Source organism: Apteryx rowi, unplaced genomic scaffold (assembly GCF_003343035.1).
Source record: "Apteryx rowi isolate R43461 unplaced genomic scaffold, aptRow1 scaffold_277, whole genome shotgun sequence".
Lineage (NCBI taxonomy): Eukaryota > Metazoa > Chordata > Aves > Apterygiformes > Apterygidae > Apteryx > Apteryx rowi.
Window position 1 is genome coordinate 486,659 of NW_020449163.1, and position 17,164 is coordinate 503,822.

The following is a 17,164-nucleotide window of genomic DNA, read 5'->3' on the forward strand; positions in this document are numbered from 1 at the left end:
ATCTCTAGTTCTTCCTGTTTGTTCCCCATGCTGCGTGCATTGGTGTACAGGCATTTCAGAGAGGTGATCGAGCATGCAGCTTTCCCAGGAGGGRTAMAAGAGGRTCCTCCATAGCCACATCCCATGCGCACTTCCCTGGCTGCATTCACCTGCTGGAGGCGTCCTGACTTGAGCTGTCTTTTGCCAACTACCCTGGCACTGTAACTCTCCCCTTCCCCCGTCTTTCCTAGTTTAAAGCCCTCTTTACCAGGTTGGCCAACCTGTTGGCAAAGACACGAGTGGCCACATACCTATTTTGGAAAGTAAAATCTGATGAAAACATGAAAATATTTTAGGATTTCTAGTCCCTGAGGACTGTTCTGTTGCTCTCCAAGTTAATATTTTTGTGATTGAATGCGTTACATGCATGTAGTACATTTTTCTTGGTTGGCACTTGGTCAAAAAAGTCCAGAGTCAAAAAACTGATTCTATCTGATGCTTGACAATGTCTTCCTCTTGTAACCAGACTGGTTTCTCTTTGGCAAAAACATATTGTGCATTTCCTGTCTTAGAGAGCTGGGCTAACCATCTAGAAAAATTGACTACTACTTAATATTTATCCTATTCTTGCATAAACTAAATCATCAACCTTTTAGAAAACTTGAATATAATTGTGTGTGCAAGAGAAACGTGGTCATACTCGTCTAATTTACATTTTAAAAGTCTCGTATTTCTTACATCTCCAAATGCTTTGTACTTGCATCCTTAGTTCCACCTAAAGTGCCAGAAGGGATTTACACTAGTCATTTGCCCTTGCTGGAGGGTAAGAGTGGAGAACGGCGATCTGTCCTATGATGGGTTAAATACTCTTCACGGAGATGTTCTGTGGAGTTCCTTTTGCAATATTTACAAGAGAGGTGCCAATGTTCCACAATATTGGTCGTTGTCTTCCTTTATACTACTCAAATGATTTGTAATTTGTATCTCCCAAACAGTTTCCAGTTGGATTTCTTATGCTTTGATATATTCTGATTTGGCAGTTTAAAAGCTCAAGCTCAGTACTTCTTTTATATTTTTCAGTGACATTTTTTTCACCAGAAAAATCTGTAAAAGATGTAGGGTCCTGCACCATTGCATGGTCCTCTCAGGTATGGGTCTAGCAGATATATAATGTATTCTGAGATTTAGCAACATTGATTAGCCAGCCTCAAATTAGGAATCCAGGGCTTACAGGTTTCATCTTATAAGGATAAATCCAAACAAGGCAACCAGCTTTAAGCTGAGGTGTCTCTTTTTGGCGTCAGCTCTTCCTGTGTTAGTTAATTCGATTAGGATAAGGGCTGTTCCACTGGCAGCAGGAACATCCTTTCAGGGTTGAGTATTTGAGACTGTGTGACAGTGTTATTGGTCTGCAGTTTTTTTCTTCAGGCTGTCTGGCTTAAGTTTGCCAGGTGCTGTTGCTATTATAGGGTGAAAGTATCCTAATAAAAATAGTAATACGATTTTTTTAACTGTGCACTTGAATTGTGTCTTACTTCTAGATTCTGCTGTTGACAGAGCTCCTTTAAATTTTACCCAGTAAACTTTAAACCTTACCTAGAGACTAAGTTGCTTTTCCAGAATCATTCACATAATAGATTTGTTAAGGAATGAAAAAAATGTGCTCTCCTGTGTTACGAATGCAGGATAAAGGAAGCAAAAATCATATGCGCTTCTAAGACACTATGTTCAGAGTTTAATAAACCACTGGTTATCTCTTTACGTTTTTTTTATTTGTGTTTAATGCTGCTAAAATGTATTACATAGTTATATTATTAAAAACGTGTCTTTTTAGTAGGTATGAGCAGGATCCTATTGCTAACTAATTTAACATCTTATCATGTAATTTACATTGATGTAAATCCAAAGTAGCTTGTCATGACCTACAGATCTGACTGAAGTGATTGTATTACCTTCAGAAGGGTAAAGCAACTGGGATAAATATCCTGGAGCCCTTCTGCTACTTTCAGCAGTGCAAAAAGGAGCATGAGGAGTTGGGGTAGGGGAGAGACCAGGCCACGGCTGGAAAGAGCCAGAGGAGCAGAGCTTGCTAGGGGTGACTGGGAGACTGTGGGTGTGCAAGTGCCTCTCCAGGGCTTTGGGTGTTTCGCTAATTGGTTCCTTCCCAGGATGTTTCATGAGGGACCTACTTCACTTACCACAGTGTGCTTGTAAAACTGCAGAATCTGAGGAAAGTCCAGGCATTGCCTAGGGCTTACATCTGCGTGAGAACTTTGTAACCTTGAATTTCTGACCTGCTTTCTCTTCCTCAGAGCTGCAACTGACAGTTCAGTTGCTGGCTCTTGGGATAGTGGCAGTCCCTCCAAAGGGTGCCAGGCTGTTCCATTGGGTTTTATTTTTTTGTGTGTCTAAATTTCCTGCATTTCCATTTGCAGCAACAGTGTTTCTTCTATTGTTTCTGATTGTTTCTTAGCCATAAATGCTGTCTGCTATGCCATCCGAGATAAGCAAGTGGCTAGTTACATATCCATCAGAACAGTAGCCGCATGGGTGCTCTGATCTGATGTGATACCTCTTTGTGTACATGTGCTGGGTGAAGGAAAGTGATATGTTTTTCAGTGTTTCTGAACATATTCTGAAGGAATAAGGTCCAAGAAATTATACTCTCCTTTCAGGTGAATCCTTTGAGATCCATCAGTAGTGCTGTAAGTCATCAGGCTCCTGTAGTAGCTTCCTTGAATAAGAAACAGCAAAGGAACAAAGCAGAATTGCTGCTGCTCTTTTGTAACCTTTGGTCCTCCTTTTCATGAGACCACGTAACAAATTTTAGCAGGTGAGGCTGCATATCACTACCAAGTGACTTCCTTGCCAGGCTGGCCTTTCTCCTGATAAACCTGTTATTCTCAGTTGAAGAGCTAGCTTCTTGTTGAAAGGGCAATTCTATTTCAGTAAAAGAGCACTTAATCCTTTCTCGTTTGTCTTATACTATCATTTAATCTTGGCAAAATAGCAGAATGTTAGAAAACTGTTCTACGTGATCTTTTTTGGCTCCATTCTTCTCTCAACTCAATGGAATATGCATTACTCCTTTTGAGTATGAAAATCAAACTATACTTACAAATGATTTATTATCACAAACAGAAGGATTGCATCTATCTGTAAGATAGAAATGTGGTTAAAAATAGGAGGTAATTGAAGTAAATTAAAGGGCCATAGTAGCCTTCATATGTGTGAAGAGGTGGTATGTTTTTCTTATTGTCAGTGTAAATAGTCTGTAGAGACCACCTTTTTACACTGATTGCGTGTGTCTAAGATTAAGCAAAGCTGTATGACCAGTGCTATCTCAGGAGGATGCTGAGTCATTAACTCATGTTTATTGCCTCTTGCCATCTTTAGATTATTGCAATTTATAGCTCAAAGGCCTTTTAGGCTGTTTGTAAGTTAAAATTAGCTAAATTCTTCTGGATGCAAGTGATAAGTCACTCAGCATTTATATACGATGGAATATAAGTTTGTACTGATGATTCCAAACTGCTTCTGACCTTTTTCTTTCTGTACAAAGTCTAATTTAATTCTGGTACTTCTCCCCAAATATAATGGATTATTATGTCCTCTATTTTGCTACTTTTGCTAATTTATTTTGTTAATTGTATATGCTCTTTAGGAATTTCTTGAAGTTAAAGGTGATATTATTTATTAGGTACAGACCATCCACGTAGATCAGACTGAAGGAAAATGTACATATATTATGCTGGAGTTTTTCAGTCATGTTAAGTGATGACCTAGGAACTTAAGTTACATATCATAAATGATCATCAGTGTTAGGTAGCAGATACAGACTGTAACATTGAGCGTGTGTGCAGAATTGGACATAATTTGCACAAAGACAAGGAATAGGTACACTAGGAAAAACAATGGCTGAAAAAAGTGGGAAGAAACACATTTTGCCTTATCCTGTGGATTTTTTCTTTTATCAGCCTTATGGCTGCTAGTAAGAAATTCAGTCCAGGCATTACTGGACTAAATTCTTACGACTTCAGTGGAAGTCACATTTGCTTATATAAACTAATATTATGTGGTTCCCACTAAATGGGAAGTCAAACTATTTTTCCATGTACCTGCAATTTCTGAAATGTTTAAATCACTATTAGCATTACAGCTCAACTTGGCCTTCACATGATGCAGAAAGAGATTATATTAAAGCACCTCTGAACGTACATTTTTTAAGGTATTAGTACATAGGAATCACCTAGGAATTCTTCTCTGGCATTTGTCTTGCACCTAAGAAATAGTTAAATGGTATGAGTAAAATTCCTTATTCTGTGGATTTTTATTGTTTTTAGTTTTGAGAACAGTGTATAACCGAGCCTATTTTAGTAAATACAGGAGCTTCATCAGGAAAAGAAATTTTAGAAATATATCCTTTGAATATACTTATTGTTGAATTTGTTTTACATAGAGCTGTGAGAGGCTACATTGCTCAAACATTGATGCTACAGCCAAATCCGAATTCAGTCATCTCTGCTTTTGTATATGTTTTCCCATCCACACTTTTTCTTTCACACACCCGTTTTGCCTGTGGAAAAAGTGGTATGTAATTTACGGACTAACCTAATGACAGAGTTGGTGTTTAGATTTGTAAACACTCAGAATCAGTTTCACTTAAAATGGAATCCCTCTTATTTTGGTGTGTCTTAATTGAACTCAAGTGCATAGATAAAATTATTTCAAACAGATATTTTGCCTGGAGAATACACAGAGTTTACTCATATATGCATATACACAGTAGTGATTTTATATGCAAAGATCACAGAAGATGCCACTTGATTGTAGCAAATCAGCAATCCAAAAGACACCAGAACTGACTGTGTTTGAGCAATGTGCAACCCTAGATATTCTTATTATCTCAGGAAGTTTTTGTTCATAACTGCAGAGCTGTAAGCCTGCCTACCATATTGTTCGACAGCTCTGCTGCCTTTCTGTAGGGCTAAAACGAGCTTTGATTTTGCACCTTTATGTCAGCGTTGCTTACCTATTTTCAAATGTCACCAGCTTTCACTATTGCAGAAGTAGCATATGTGCGGGTTCTCTGTTGTGTTTTCCGTTTGCATTCCTTTCCTAACTCAAATAAACCTAAAAGGGAAAAAAAACCACTGTTAATGCTTAGTGTATTTTTCTCATATTAACACTGAGTGATAGGGAAATGAAATACTTTACCCTGTATAAGACTTATAATGGCAAAGTCTCACAGTTAATTACTTGCATATAATACTAATTATCATAGTGTATCCTTTTTTATTTCATTCATAGCAAAATATAATATCTTAGGACACAATATTTGGAACTAAAATGCTACCAAGAAATCTGTACTAAGCAATGCATGCACTCAAACTTAGCATCTAATGCTAAATAAATTTGAAGCAAGGGGTCAGGTTTATACTTAAAAAAAAAAATTGCTCTGATATTGCTTAACAAAAAGTTGTCATATTTATTTTAGAAGACTTCAACAACTTGCTCAGAGTGAAATGATCTTTCAGTTTCTAGCCTAATAATTATTTTATAAATATCAGAAGTGCAGTGCACTTCATTCTTTAGCTGAAGGCATTATTTTCAGTTTCTGTACACTGCTTTAAGCTTGCTCCATTTAATCATTTTAAAAGCTTATTTGGTGTAAATTGAATTTAACACTGTAGTTGCAAGGGTGTTATGTAAAAAGTCGAAAGACCGTTTGTAGTATAGGAGCTTATCGTACAAACAATTGAGCTTCAGAGCTGGAGCAGCAACGGCATCATCTTAAACTCTGCAGCACCCTCTGTTGACCCGCTGAAGCAATGCCGGGGCATCGCTCCTGCACCACTAGGAATCCTGCCAGAATGCCTCCCAGAGAAATCAGTAGCTCCACCACATTTTACTTTTTAAAGAACTGCTTAATGTAGTAAAAGCTGAATTTTCTGTATGTTTTGGGGTTGGGTTCGTTTTCCGTTTATTTATTTATTTATTTGTTTATTGCTCCTCCTACTGCCATCTAGCAGTGGACCCGAATCGGAAAGCTTCAGTCTTGTTAGTCATTTTGTGTTTTATTTTTTCCCTTTGCTGCAGAGATCCTGAAGACTTTCCAAACTGCATATTTGGTGCTGTAGAAATGCAAATTGTCTGTTCTTTTGTAAACCTTTCAATTGTCAGACTGCTCTCTTTCAAAATAATAGAGGAGCCTGGAATCGCCCGTGCTAAAATTAAGAATTTATAACTGTATGGAACAGATGTTTTCATAAACATTTGCTATAATTAATTTCAACTAGGGGATTGAAGGAACAAAGCAGTTTTTCCCTCTTCAAAACTTTATTGCCTTTTCCCCATACAGCGAACTCAGAAATCTTTGCTTTAATATTGTTAATGAAACAAATTTACTCTTCTGTTTGGGTTTCATTGTGGAAAAGGAAAGCTTAATTTGAACAAGATACTGGCATTTGGAACAATGGGCAGATATGTTGAATTTCAAACGTCGTGTATAAAGAATTAAAATACAAAGCATAAGTCTTTTGCTCATTTCTGAGCCCAAAACTCTGTGGTGTCAATTGTCAGATTCTTAAATATTAGAATACATTTTATGCAGATCACTTTGATGAATGTGTATCGATGGAGTAAATAGGATGAAGGAATATTATGTCTGAAGAGTTGTGAACCTTGGTATTACAAAAAGCAAAGGAGTCTCGTGGCATTATATATAGTTTTAATGCATAGTAAAATGCTTATTGTATGTTGATTACCCCTTTATACTCACAATAAAGGTCTGCAATCTGTTAAGCAATTTTTTTTGTTTGCATTATGTGAGGAACACATTTTGAGTAAAATCATTCTTCCATATTTGTATTGTCACTGTTTTTCCGGGGATATTGTTTGGCATGTATATAGCTTAGAACCAGAATTTTTGTGTTATTATGAAGAAAAATATCCATGCATTATTGTTCTCTTTTTACTAGTTTCTATATATTATAAAAATATCATTTGAGGAAAAAATGTTTAAAATTTTAAAATAAGCACAGCTTAATTGTTTTACACCTGAAAGAACCAGTGCAGCTGCAAGGATTTTTTGAGCAAACTAGAATTCCTGACTGATCTGTCATCTATAAAGTGTGCAAAGAAAAATAGGTAGCTGTCATTAAAATTACATTTCAGCTTTCAATAACCATTTAATGAGTAGCGTAATTATATAAGTAAGGTACCTCAAGTACTTCACTCAATAATTAAAAATAATCTCATCTTTAAAGTGAAAGCACTATAATTATTATTTGACTTAACCAGGACCACTGTTATGATCTCCACTGGCACCTCAGATTGTTCAAAGTGGTTTTGAAAGTGTAAATTAAAATTGGATAAATCATTAAATTATTAAGCTTTAAATACACTGAAAACGAATATAGCATGGAATTTGGAAGTCATGTTTTAAGGATTGACAAGCTTAGACTGCAAGCAGATATTTGTGTTAAAATTTTCTCTGTCTGTAATTGTGAAACACTGCATTAATGTTTGGGTGTTTTATCTCAAACTGAACTTGGTTTTTTTTGCAACTGTTAAATAGATGTTGGGGTTTTTAAAACAACATTTTAACTTATCATTAGAATACAAAGAAAATATTAAGAGTACAAACTTGTCAACAAAGAGATCTGTCTCCATTTTGATGCTTGTAAACAGGGGAAAGCACAGTCTGATTTCGTAAGTGGGATCACTTTTATCACCAGTTCTTAAACTGACAGCTATGAAACCCTTTCATAATCAACACAAGATTGGTAAATCACTTATCACTATATAAATATATAGATATATGCATCCCAAAAGTAGGCACACATATATGTGTGTACTTACATACATATATATATGTAAAGATGTTTCTTCTGTATCAAAACAAACTTTCAAAAGACATAAGAGCTTAAAGTTCAGTTATTTATCTTAACAGTAGGAGTTAATCCACAGGGCAGGGGCTTTCACTTGAGCTTGGTGTTCTAGTAGACACATAACTGGTTATGATAAGATTCCACTCCTTTTCCTTAAGAAGTTCTGTGCTGTATTTTTGCATCTCGTATAAGATAGCTCTTTCTAGAGCGATAAGGAAAGAGATGAGTGAGAAATACGTCTGATCCCTACATGCTTCTTCACCTAATTTTTTACTCTTGTTGAACTCATGTGTAAGCTCAGACTGCTCATTGTGCCATGTACCCTGAGCAGCTTTCTGCTCTTGAATTGGAGTCATGAAATGCTATTCAGCTTCTTCTTATTGCCTGAAATAGAAACTATGCACTGCACCTTGACAAACCTTTTCTTTCAGAAGAGACTATACTATCAGTATAATATTCTGCTGAAAAACAAAAATACAAAAATAGCATGCGTATTTAAATTAGGCTTATTGTTAGCAAATTCTACAGATTTTACAGTTTTCAGATAATCCTCAGAAAGTGTCTTTGGCATGCTTCTTATTCAGAATTCTGTTTTTTTACTGTATCTTTAGTCCCAAGAATGTTCCTACAAGAAAACCATTTCTATGAGTGACAAGCCTGTGTGTTCTGGGTGAATCTAGTATCCTAGTAAATATACAATTTACAAATCCTTCTCCATGCCACTCTGAAACCTAAAGAAGACTGCATTTGAGATGTTCCTTTTTTGACTGTTCCGTAAAAGCAGCATCAATTTCAAGTCATACAAATTCTTTTGAAACAGCCTCCAGCTGGGTGACAGTCCAGTAGTACTCACCGCAGTCTCAGCTCCCTTTAGCCCTCAATCTCCATCTAAAGAAAAACCTTAACTAAAATAGGGCAATAGAATTGAATTCTTTGAAGAGAAAGATTACTCATTCCCAGGAAGGGTTATGGGAAGATCCTCCAGTTAAAGCAGCAGCAAGAAAGATATCCAGATGATTCTGAGTTCCTTTTGAAAGGCTTGCTTTATTATTGTATTAAAATTAGTGACTGCTCTAGTGCTGAAAGCTGTGGTACCTCAGCCTTCGTTTGAGAGTTAAATGAACCTTACTTAGAACACAAACCTAGGACGCTCATACATTCCAGGAATAGATTTCATGTTCTGTTATTACTTTGATACTAATGACTGTTACAGTACAGGTTGTTTCCCCTCTCTTCTCTTCTATGAAAAAGTGTGCTAAGATTTTTTTTTACCTTTTTTACATTTTGAAGTTTAGGAACCCTTTTCTGGGGGAGTTGGGGTGGGATAGGAGAAGCAACCTCCACATTTCTGGTTCTTCATCAGAGTCTCAGTTCAGTTTTGAGTCTCAGAAAGTATCTAAAGATTAGCATAATACTAAATCAATTAGTATTTTTGAAGACCAAATTTCAGTACCAGCTTCATGGATCTTATATTCATAGTTCTTCAGTATACATCCTAATTTTACCAGAAATTTGGATTCTTATCATTGAAAAGATGCAAGAAATTATGTAAGCTACTGGATGTTCATCATACCTTATCAAAAGCAAGGGTAACTGGAACTTACCTGAGGAGAGGTGATCCAGGGCACAGACTCCTACAGCTTACTGTCATTGGTTAGTGAAGGATTTATCCCATTTGTCCTCTTATTTAATGACTATGAAATCTTACTAGGGTTTGCTGGAAAGCCTTTCTGATAGCAGTAGGTGAAGTTTAGGGAATCCTCTTTTAAGATGATGATTAATTTGCACTTTGCTTTGTCATTTTTACCACATTCAATCAAAGGGATCTAAATCATCTTCCAAGATAATATAACAGACATATCTGCCTTAAAGAGGATGGACCAAGAAAAGTGAACACAAGAAAAAAACAAATACAAAAACATCAACCTTATTAACTCCTGTTTCTAAGAGCTGAATATAAAAGATCTGATCCAGTTTTGGTAGCTGCTGCTAATGATAAAATGGAGCAGCAAAAGTGGCTCTCAGAATAAAGTAGTAACTTGTTTGAATGTGAGCTCTATTACCAATATGTAGACAATTAAGAATACTGAAATACTATGGAAATTGTTAAAAAAAATGTTGAATTCTGAGAGTGCTTCAAAATGAAGAATGCTACACTTGTAGTAGTTTGTGAAGGACAGCTTGTTGCAGAGATGTCCTTTCAAACTCGTCAGCAGACCCAGGATCCCACCAAATGATCATTACGGGATACTGATGAAAGAACAACTTTTATCGCCAAGATTCTGTTTTTCTTTGTAAAGTCTAGTCTATTCAGGCAGGACCAAATGACTTAATTGAAAGATGATAGAGGTCCTGCATTTTCTGAGATATTCTTAAAACTTATTCATCAAAAAGGAAAGAGATCAAGATGCCCTTCACGTTTTTAGAGATCCAAAAGACTTTTTTCAGCATACAGACTAAGCACTGGCTATGAGTTTTCATTTTCAGTCCAGCTCTTCCTTTTCAATTTTAAAATCCTCACAGCTGCAATCTGGATATGGAGCATGAGAACTACAGCCTAAGATTTCCTAGAAATAATCATGGATGTTCTTTCCAGTTCCATACCATGTCTGTTTTTCATTCTCTTCTATGGGCTCATCTGATATGAGATTGACTTATTTCTTTTCTCAGTATGGTAGAGGGTGTTTCATAACAATATTAAAAGAGGGGGGTTTTTTCAATGATTTGTTGATTCTAAAGGAGGAGGGGAAGAGATGAGCACTTCATACTCCTTTTAAAATATCTGTTCATCAGTGTTAAACTTCTGGACGATTACTCCAAGATTACTAATTCCAAATCTGGATCTGAGTAATGTATTTCTAATTCTTGCTTAAAAATACATAAACTTTTACACAGCCCTATAACCAGTATACACCAAATACCTGAGGTTTCACTGGGGTACAGTAAGAGGACCTTTCTTTTGGCACTTTTTGCTGGCACTGGGGGTTTAGCTAAGATTTTTTATAGTCACTCACCAAAGGAAACAGTGAGTAATTTTGTATTCACAACTTACTGATTGTTTTGACAGGAAGATTACCACAAGTGCCATCACTGCACGGTGCATTCTTCAGCTCTTCGCTGTACTTTGCCAAAAGAAAAGTCAAACTAGACACCAACATAAAGGACAGTGTGGTAGCCATTTTCAGATGCTTTTCTTTTCATCTTGTTCTGTGAATCTAATTTGTCTCTATTCACCAAGTTCTGTCATTCTCCAGATACTTGGGAGAAGTRAAATAGGACTCTTTCAGGGTTGTTATGCTGATTCATAATGGCTGAGGTGATTTTGGTATCTGTAGTTTAGGCTTTAATTGATTTCCCCACCAAAGTCTCTACATCTTCTACAAATAAAAAAAATGACACAGATTATAGTTCTATTTCTGGACTTCACATGATGGTTATGCTATTGATTGGTACTAGAAATACAAAGGTCATATTTGTCTCACATCCAAACGTTTTGCTTTGGAGCAGAAAATAGTCCACAACACAGCCCTCAGTCTTCCATGGACAGATACCTAGTGTGGTAGGTGAATACCTCTGAGGTGTCTAAGTATAATTGAACTGCATTAATGAATTCAGGACTCTTTTCTATGTGCTGTGTCCCTATAACAGTTGCCCAATGTCATGGCACTTTCCCATGTGGCTCTAAAAGAGATTGAACATTATTGTTCCACTGCTAAGGAAGCCTTATCCAAAATAGGATGTAATCTAGTTCTTTCAAGTGGTGCTACTGTTAAATTTCAAACCTCTGGCAATGTTAGTGCTCTTGAGGTAGGTTAGCTAGAGAAATCAACTTAATTCTTTATCAACAAAATGCTGTCTGAGCCATATCCTGAGATCTGCCCTAAAGCGTCATGGTGTTTCTTTTCAGTCAGTCAGTCCACTTCTGCAGTGGCTAAAGTTTATTTGAAGAATGCAAAGCCTGGATTATACATTCTGGAGGTTTATAACGCTCCACTCTTCTGTCTAAAAAGTACTTAATCCTACAAGGTACTCTGGTGGTTTTCATTATTTGTACAGAGTGCTAGGTTAAAAAAGAGCAATTCAGATAGACTCAGAATTGATTTTGAATTTAACATCATGATCAACTCATGGCTTAAAAAGTTCTGAGCAGCAGTAAACTGCTTTACCTACTGGAAATTATTTTTATTTGAATAAACATCACAGTATTTGGTCTTGATTAGGATTACCTAAGGATTGTACAAAAATTGATGGTATATTCAGATAAGAAGTAGAGTGAAGCCATCAGTGGAGAAAAAGTGTGTTTGTGAAATAATGCAAAAACAAAAAAATGTGGGAGTCTCATTATCTGAAGTCAGACATATGAAACTAGAGAATATGGTGATGGTAAATAATAACAATATTTACTGGAAAGTGGGTATGGAAGGGAAGGTGTTGTTACAGGACAATAGAAATGATAAAAGATGGTATACCTTCAATATTGCAGTACCTGTCAAAGAAACAGAATGTGAGAATTTAGGTAAGGACTAGTTTGATTTTAAATCATTTGCGGGGAAAATTGGAAGAAACTTTATATCAGAAAAGCATTGAAATTTCTCTAGATGCTCAGGATCACGTGTGGATATGTGTATTCTATGAAAAAATTTATTACTGGAAACTGTCTTATTATGGGAGACTTTTCAAGATACAAGAAAAAAAGAATAAGTATGTTTTTAGTAACGGGAAGTATCCAGCTTTGTTTATTTAAATTGAGTAAACAAGAAGCAGATTGAGTAAGTAAGGTTTCCATTTTCAAACTAACTTGAGAGAGCTAATCAGTGAAATCAACTAGACTGAGCAGTTTAGAGACCAGAATGTAATAAAGGTTTGGGATTTATTTTAGACAAGGGTGCAAAAGTTAATGAGAAACTTGCAATCCATATAAGATGAGGGGAAGAAAAATGTGGAAGGAAAGTTCTGTGTCAAACTGAATGATTAAGCGGTTCTTAAGGAATTTTTGGAGTAAGCAAACATCCAGAAAGGAACAGAAAAACAGTTTGATCAGCAAAGAAGGCTATCTCCTGGCTATCAGCAAGTGTGGGGTTTTAGTGACAATTAGCAAAAGTTAAATTGAATTTGATTCTAAGAAGGATATTTAAAATAACAAGAAAGTATTACTTAACTGCATAAATAAGCTTTCTGGGGAAGAAAACTAGAACCCCTGTGCAGGGCAAATGGAGAATGAAATTAAATGTAATCCGGGTATGGTCTAAACCTAGAAAAATACTTAGTTTTAATTTCCAGTAAGGACAAATTTTCAAGCAAAGGCAGGATGGAATTAAAGGGGAATGTTAGGTAGAGATTATAAATGAACATGTCCAATAACAATTAAAACATCTGACCTGCAAAGTAACCCTTATTCGAGGATACTGATAAATGCTGCTGTGTGGAACAATGTTTAGTCTTTCAGTTTGTGGCTGATGCCATATATTTGAAGGAAGGGAAATGTAGTCTCTATACTTAGGGTAAGAAAAAAAAACGATAGCAAAGTGGCTGCAAGCATAATGGGCTGACCATTATCTGTGCAATGCTTCAGCAAAATTTTTAAGAAAAGAATAAGAAAGAAATGAAATGGCATAACTTTTAGTGCGGGTTGATCACATTAAACAGGAGATTGTGCCCAACTAACCTGCTAGCCTTCTTTCAAAAGAAACATGTTTTTAAGAAATATGTTAGGTCTGTCTAGCTCTCAGTAAACCATCTGATGTGGTGCCACAGGAGATGTTATGAAATAGAAAATATGAGTATTAGTGAAATTAAGTAATTATAAGACAAATAGGTGACAACAGATTGTAATGAAAGAATTATATTTTTAGTGGAGTTCTTCAACAGTTTATGATTGAACAGATCTTAGCCAATATTTTTATTCGTTGCCTTGGCACAAAATGTGAGACTGCACTGATGGACTATTTTGAAGGAACAATATTAGAAGGTGGTGCAAATCCAGTGCAAACACAAATGGAATATTCAGGCAGAAATGGACCAATTCGAGAGACAGCACAAAATAATATGAACTACAGTATCATACTAGTGAGAAATTTTACTATAAACTGCAACCATCTTGTTGTAAATGGCTAAGGAGAGCAAACATTTGGGACTGTTGGTTACAGGATGACTGTGAAACTACAACATGGTGTGGCATGGCCAGACTATATCAGGCAAGGTATTTTTAGTAGGGGAAACAAACACTGTCCCGAGACTCAACTGATCAGACGTCATTCAGTATGCTGTCTATAATTTTGTCCCTTCTTTTCCATGTTTAAGAAAGACTGATTTAAACGAAAGAGGGGCCAGGGAGCCTCATTTAGGAAAATGGCGAAGAGAACTTGGTTTCAGTTAGCGGAACAAAGGATATAAAGGTACTTGATGCTATCTATAAATGTGTTAAGGAAATAAATAAACATCAGGGATGTAGAAGAATTACTAAGCTAAATGACAGGTTAGGCAGGAATAAATAGTGTAAAACAGGACATGAATAAATTTAACATGAAAAATAGAAGATTCCTTCTGACTTGTAAGTCTTTCAATAAACTTGTAAGTCTATTCTAGAGAGGAAGGATTCCTTCTAGTTGTAGGTTTCTGTGAACTTCACTGTTCTAGCTATAAACAGCTGACATTATGTAAAATATCTTGTTTTACAGACATGCTGTTTAGGTAGTTTGATAGAAGCTTTGAACTTGTGCTATGGGGAAAAAAAATATGGTATCATACAGTCAACTCAAAAGCTTTCACAGAATAGATGAATTTTTACATTCTTTGACTTAATATTAGTAAAACTTTTCTATTTATATGGTAAACCTCTATGGTTTTTAACTATTTAAACTGTGTTTAACAAGTTGAGACGGGTCTAAATCAAAACCACAAATGAAATTGAATCTTATATTTTTAGAACAATCAGATTCAGAATGGCATATTGTGTCTAGTTGTCTCTATTGAAAGCTGTAAGATTTTGAAGACAAAAGGTTAAGAAGTGTCCATTTAAGTTGTCATGAACTAAAGTTACCATGTATGATATAATCATTTGCTATTGTCACTAATAATGTGATATTTATTATCAGAGGGTCTCATAACTGAGATCGTTTTCTTTCATTTTTATATTAGGAGGATCAAATGAAAATGGAAGCATACACCACAGCCCAGATTCTGATGGAACATTTCTTTCTTACAGGTCAGTAGTTTTGGTATTTTTTTTCTAATTTTAAAAAAGTTTGACTAAAGTAAGCAACATGATATATTTAAAGCAAAGGAGCAAGTCTGTATATTTTAAGATTATTGTACAATTTCAATTGCAACAGTCAGTAGACAGATGAAAAGCATTAAGGAACAATCTGAAAAACTTGTTTTCCAGATTATCGTTTTCATGAGAAAGCTGTTCAAAATGCTTAACCAATGAAAGCATTGTATAGCTGTAAGCCTAAAGTATTTCTTAGTTTATCTTGTCTTTTTTTTCCCCAAAAGCATGCAATGAAGTCGAAATCTCTCACCTGTACACGTAGTAGCTGAGCCAATTACCAGGGTCATCTTTCTGATTTTCTCCAAAATGACTCGATCTATGGATCACATGGAACTCTAACAGCACTTACTAATTATTCCAATTAAAAAACAAAACCAGGATTTGTTAAATTTGATGTTTTATGACAGTAAGATAATATTTCAATTCTGTTGGTAGTAAACACCAGTTAAAAAAACATGGTGCAGAACAACTTTTTGCAGCCCTGTTGTTGAGCTTGAGCCTTGCTTGGGTAAACGGCTGAGGATGTCTTGTACTTGAAAGCACAGAAAGCTAGTAAGTAGGAAAAATCAAGTGTTGCCTCTCGTGTTATTGAAAACTCAGGCAATAGATAGAGTCATCAGAATATAGTTTCATATTTCAGTCAATCAAATATAGTCTCTGCTACAATTGCTAAATGTTTGTCCCTAGGACTAAACTAGGTTAGATTTATGCTAACTAGAATGACTACATCTGATTTTGATGCTTGAGTATGGTAAAATAAAATCAAGCTTACCACCAGATCATTTTGGATTCCTATAGCACACTAAGATGGATGGCTTCTATTTAATTTTTTTGTTTATAGTCTCCTGTAGTGTATGCTTAAGAGGTGAGGCCAGGCAGGCAGGAGGAACCTGCCCATTTGCCCTGCCCTGGCTGCAGCTGGTGGAGTGGGGAACATCTACCCCTTCCTGGCATAGGGAGCTGTGCTACACAGCTGGGGGAGGCAGGGAGGGATGCAGCAAGCAGAGCCCCCCCCCACCCTCCCTTGCAGACCAGAGACTGTGAGATTGCTGAGAAGAGCAGGGAGCAAAAAGCCAGGACTTGAAAGTGTTGAGAAGAAAGACTTTTCCTAAAGACTCAGAGGGGACAGCAAAAAGTTTGTTGCAATTCAAACACCCAGAGAAAGCTTCTGGACTGAGAGCAAGACTGGAACAGAGGGCAGGTCTGCAGGAACACAGTGGGCCAGGGGAGCTTTCATTTACGGACCCTTTCAATTTTCTGTATTCCAAAAAATTCCTTGTTCTAATTTATGTTCAGATGAAACCTAGTTTGTGATGATACCCTTTGAGTGTAGTTAGGATGCTTGCTTTGAGAAAAATGTGTTAGCAGATCTTTTTTAGGGTTCTGCCTGACTCAATTTCCTGTTACATTTGTGTTCCCTAATGCATAAAAAAGTATTTTTAAATAGCCCAGTACATTTATAACAAAAGCAGCTGCTAACTACTTGCATTGAATGAAGAGCTCAAAAATATCGCCCTGAATAATCTTTATGCTTTTCAGGTGAGAAACTTATGTAAATACACAGACAATGAAGCAGTCTCTGAAAAATCAGCAAAATAGAATTTAGTCAGATTAGCAAAGGGAAGGAGTTGAGGGCTCTTCTCTGCCATTAATTCCAGGACACTTATATCTGAAGGTTATTAACTCAAGAGCCCCAGCTGATTATACCTGCCAAAGTAAAGCTCGAAAAAGAAGCCAGCTTCAGTTAGGCTCTGGTTCGCTGAGAGTGTAAGCTGTGGTGCTGAGCTGCTGCCCTTTCTCCACACCTTCCTCTTTACTCATGCGCTGGCACTCATCTGTTAGTGAACCAGTCCAGGGGGGCTGAACTAGCCCAACCTGCCCATTTTTGGTAGGGTGAGTTTTCTGATGATTTAGTTCATTGTATCAACCTTCCCAAGGTTGATGAGGTTCAGATGAGTATTGCTGCTGGTGCAAGGAAAGGGACTAGAACATGCAGCTAGGAGTAAGTGGGAGGATGGATTGT

At 36.4% G+C, this 17,164-nt stretch overlaps 1 protein-coding gene across 2 annotated transcripts in view; it reads left to right on the top strand.

Moving 5' to 3' along the window:
* The window catches only part of TBC1D5 (TBC1 domain family member 5), a 309,786-nt gene that overhangs the window by 124,378 nt on the left and 168,244 nt on the right, over window positions 1-17,164 (top strand). For both annotated transcript variants that reach the window (XM_026068628.1, XM_026068627.1), the window contains one exon: window positions 15,009-15,075. In XM_026068628.1, coding sequence (XP_025924413.1) covers window positions 15,009-15,075 — 67 coding nt within the window. The remainder of the gene's footprint in view (window positions 1-15,008; window positions 15,076-17,164) is intronic.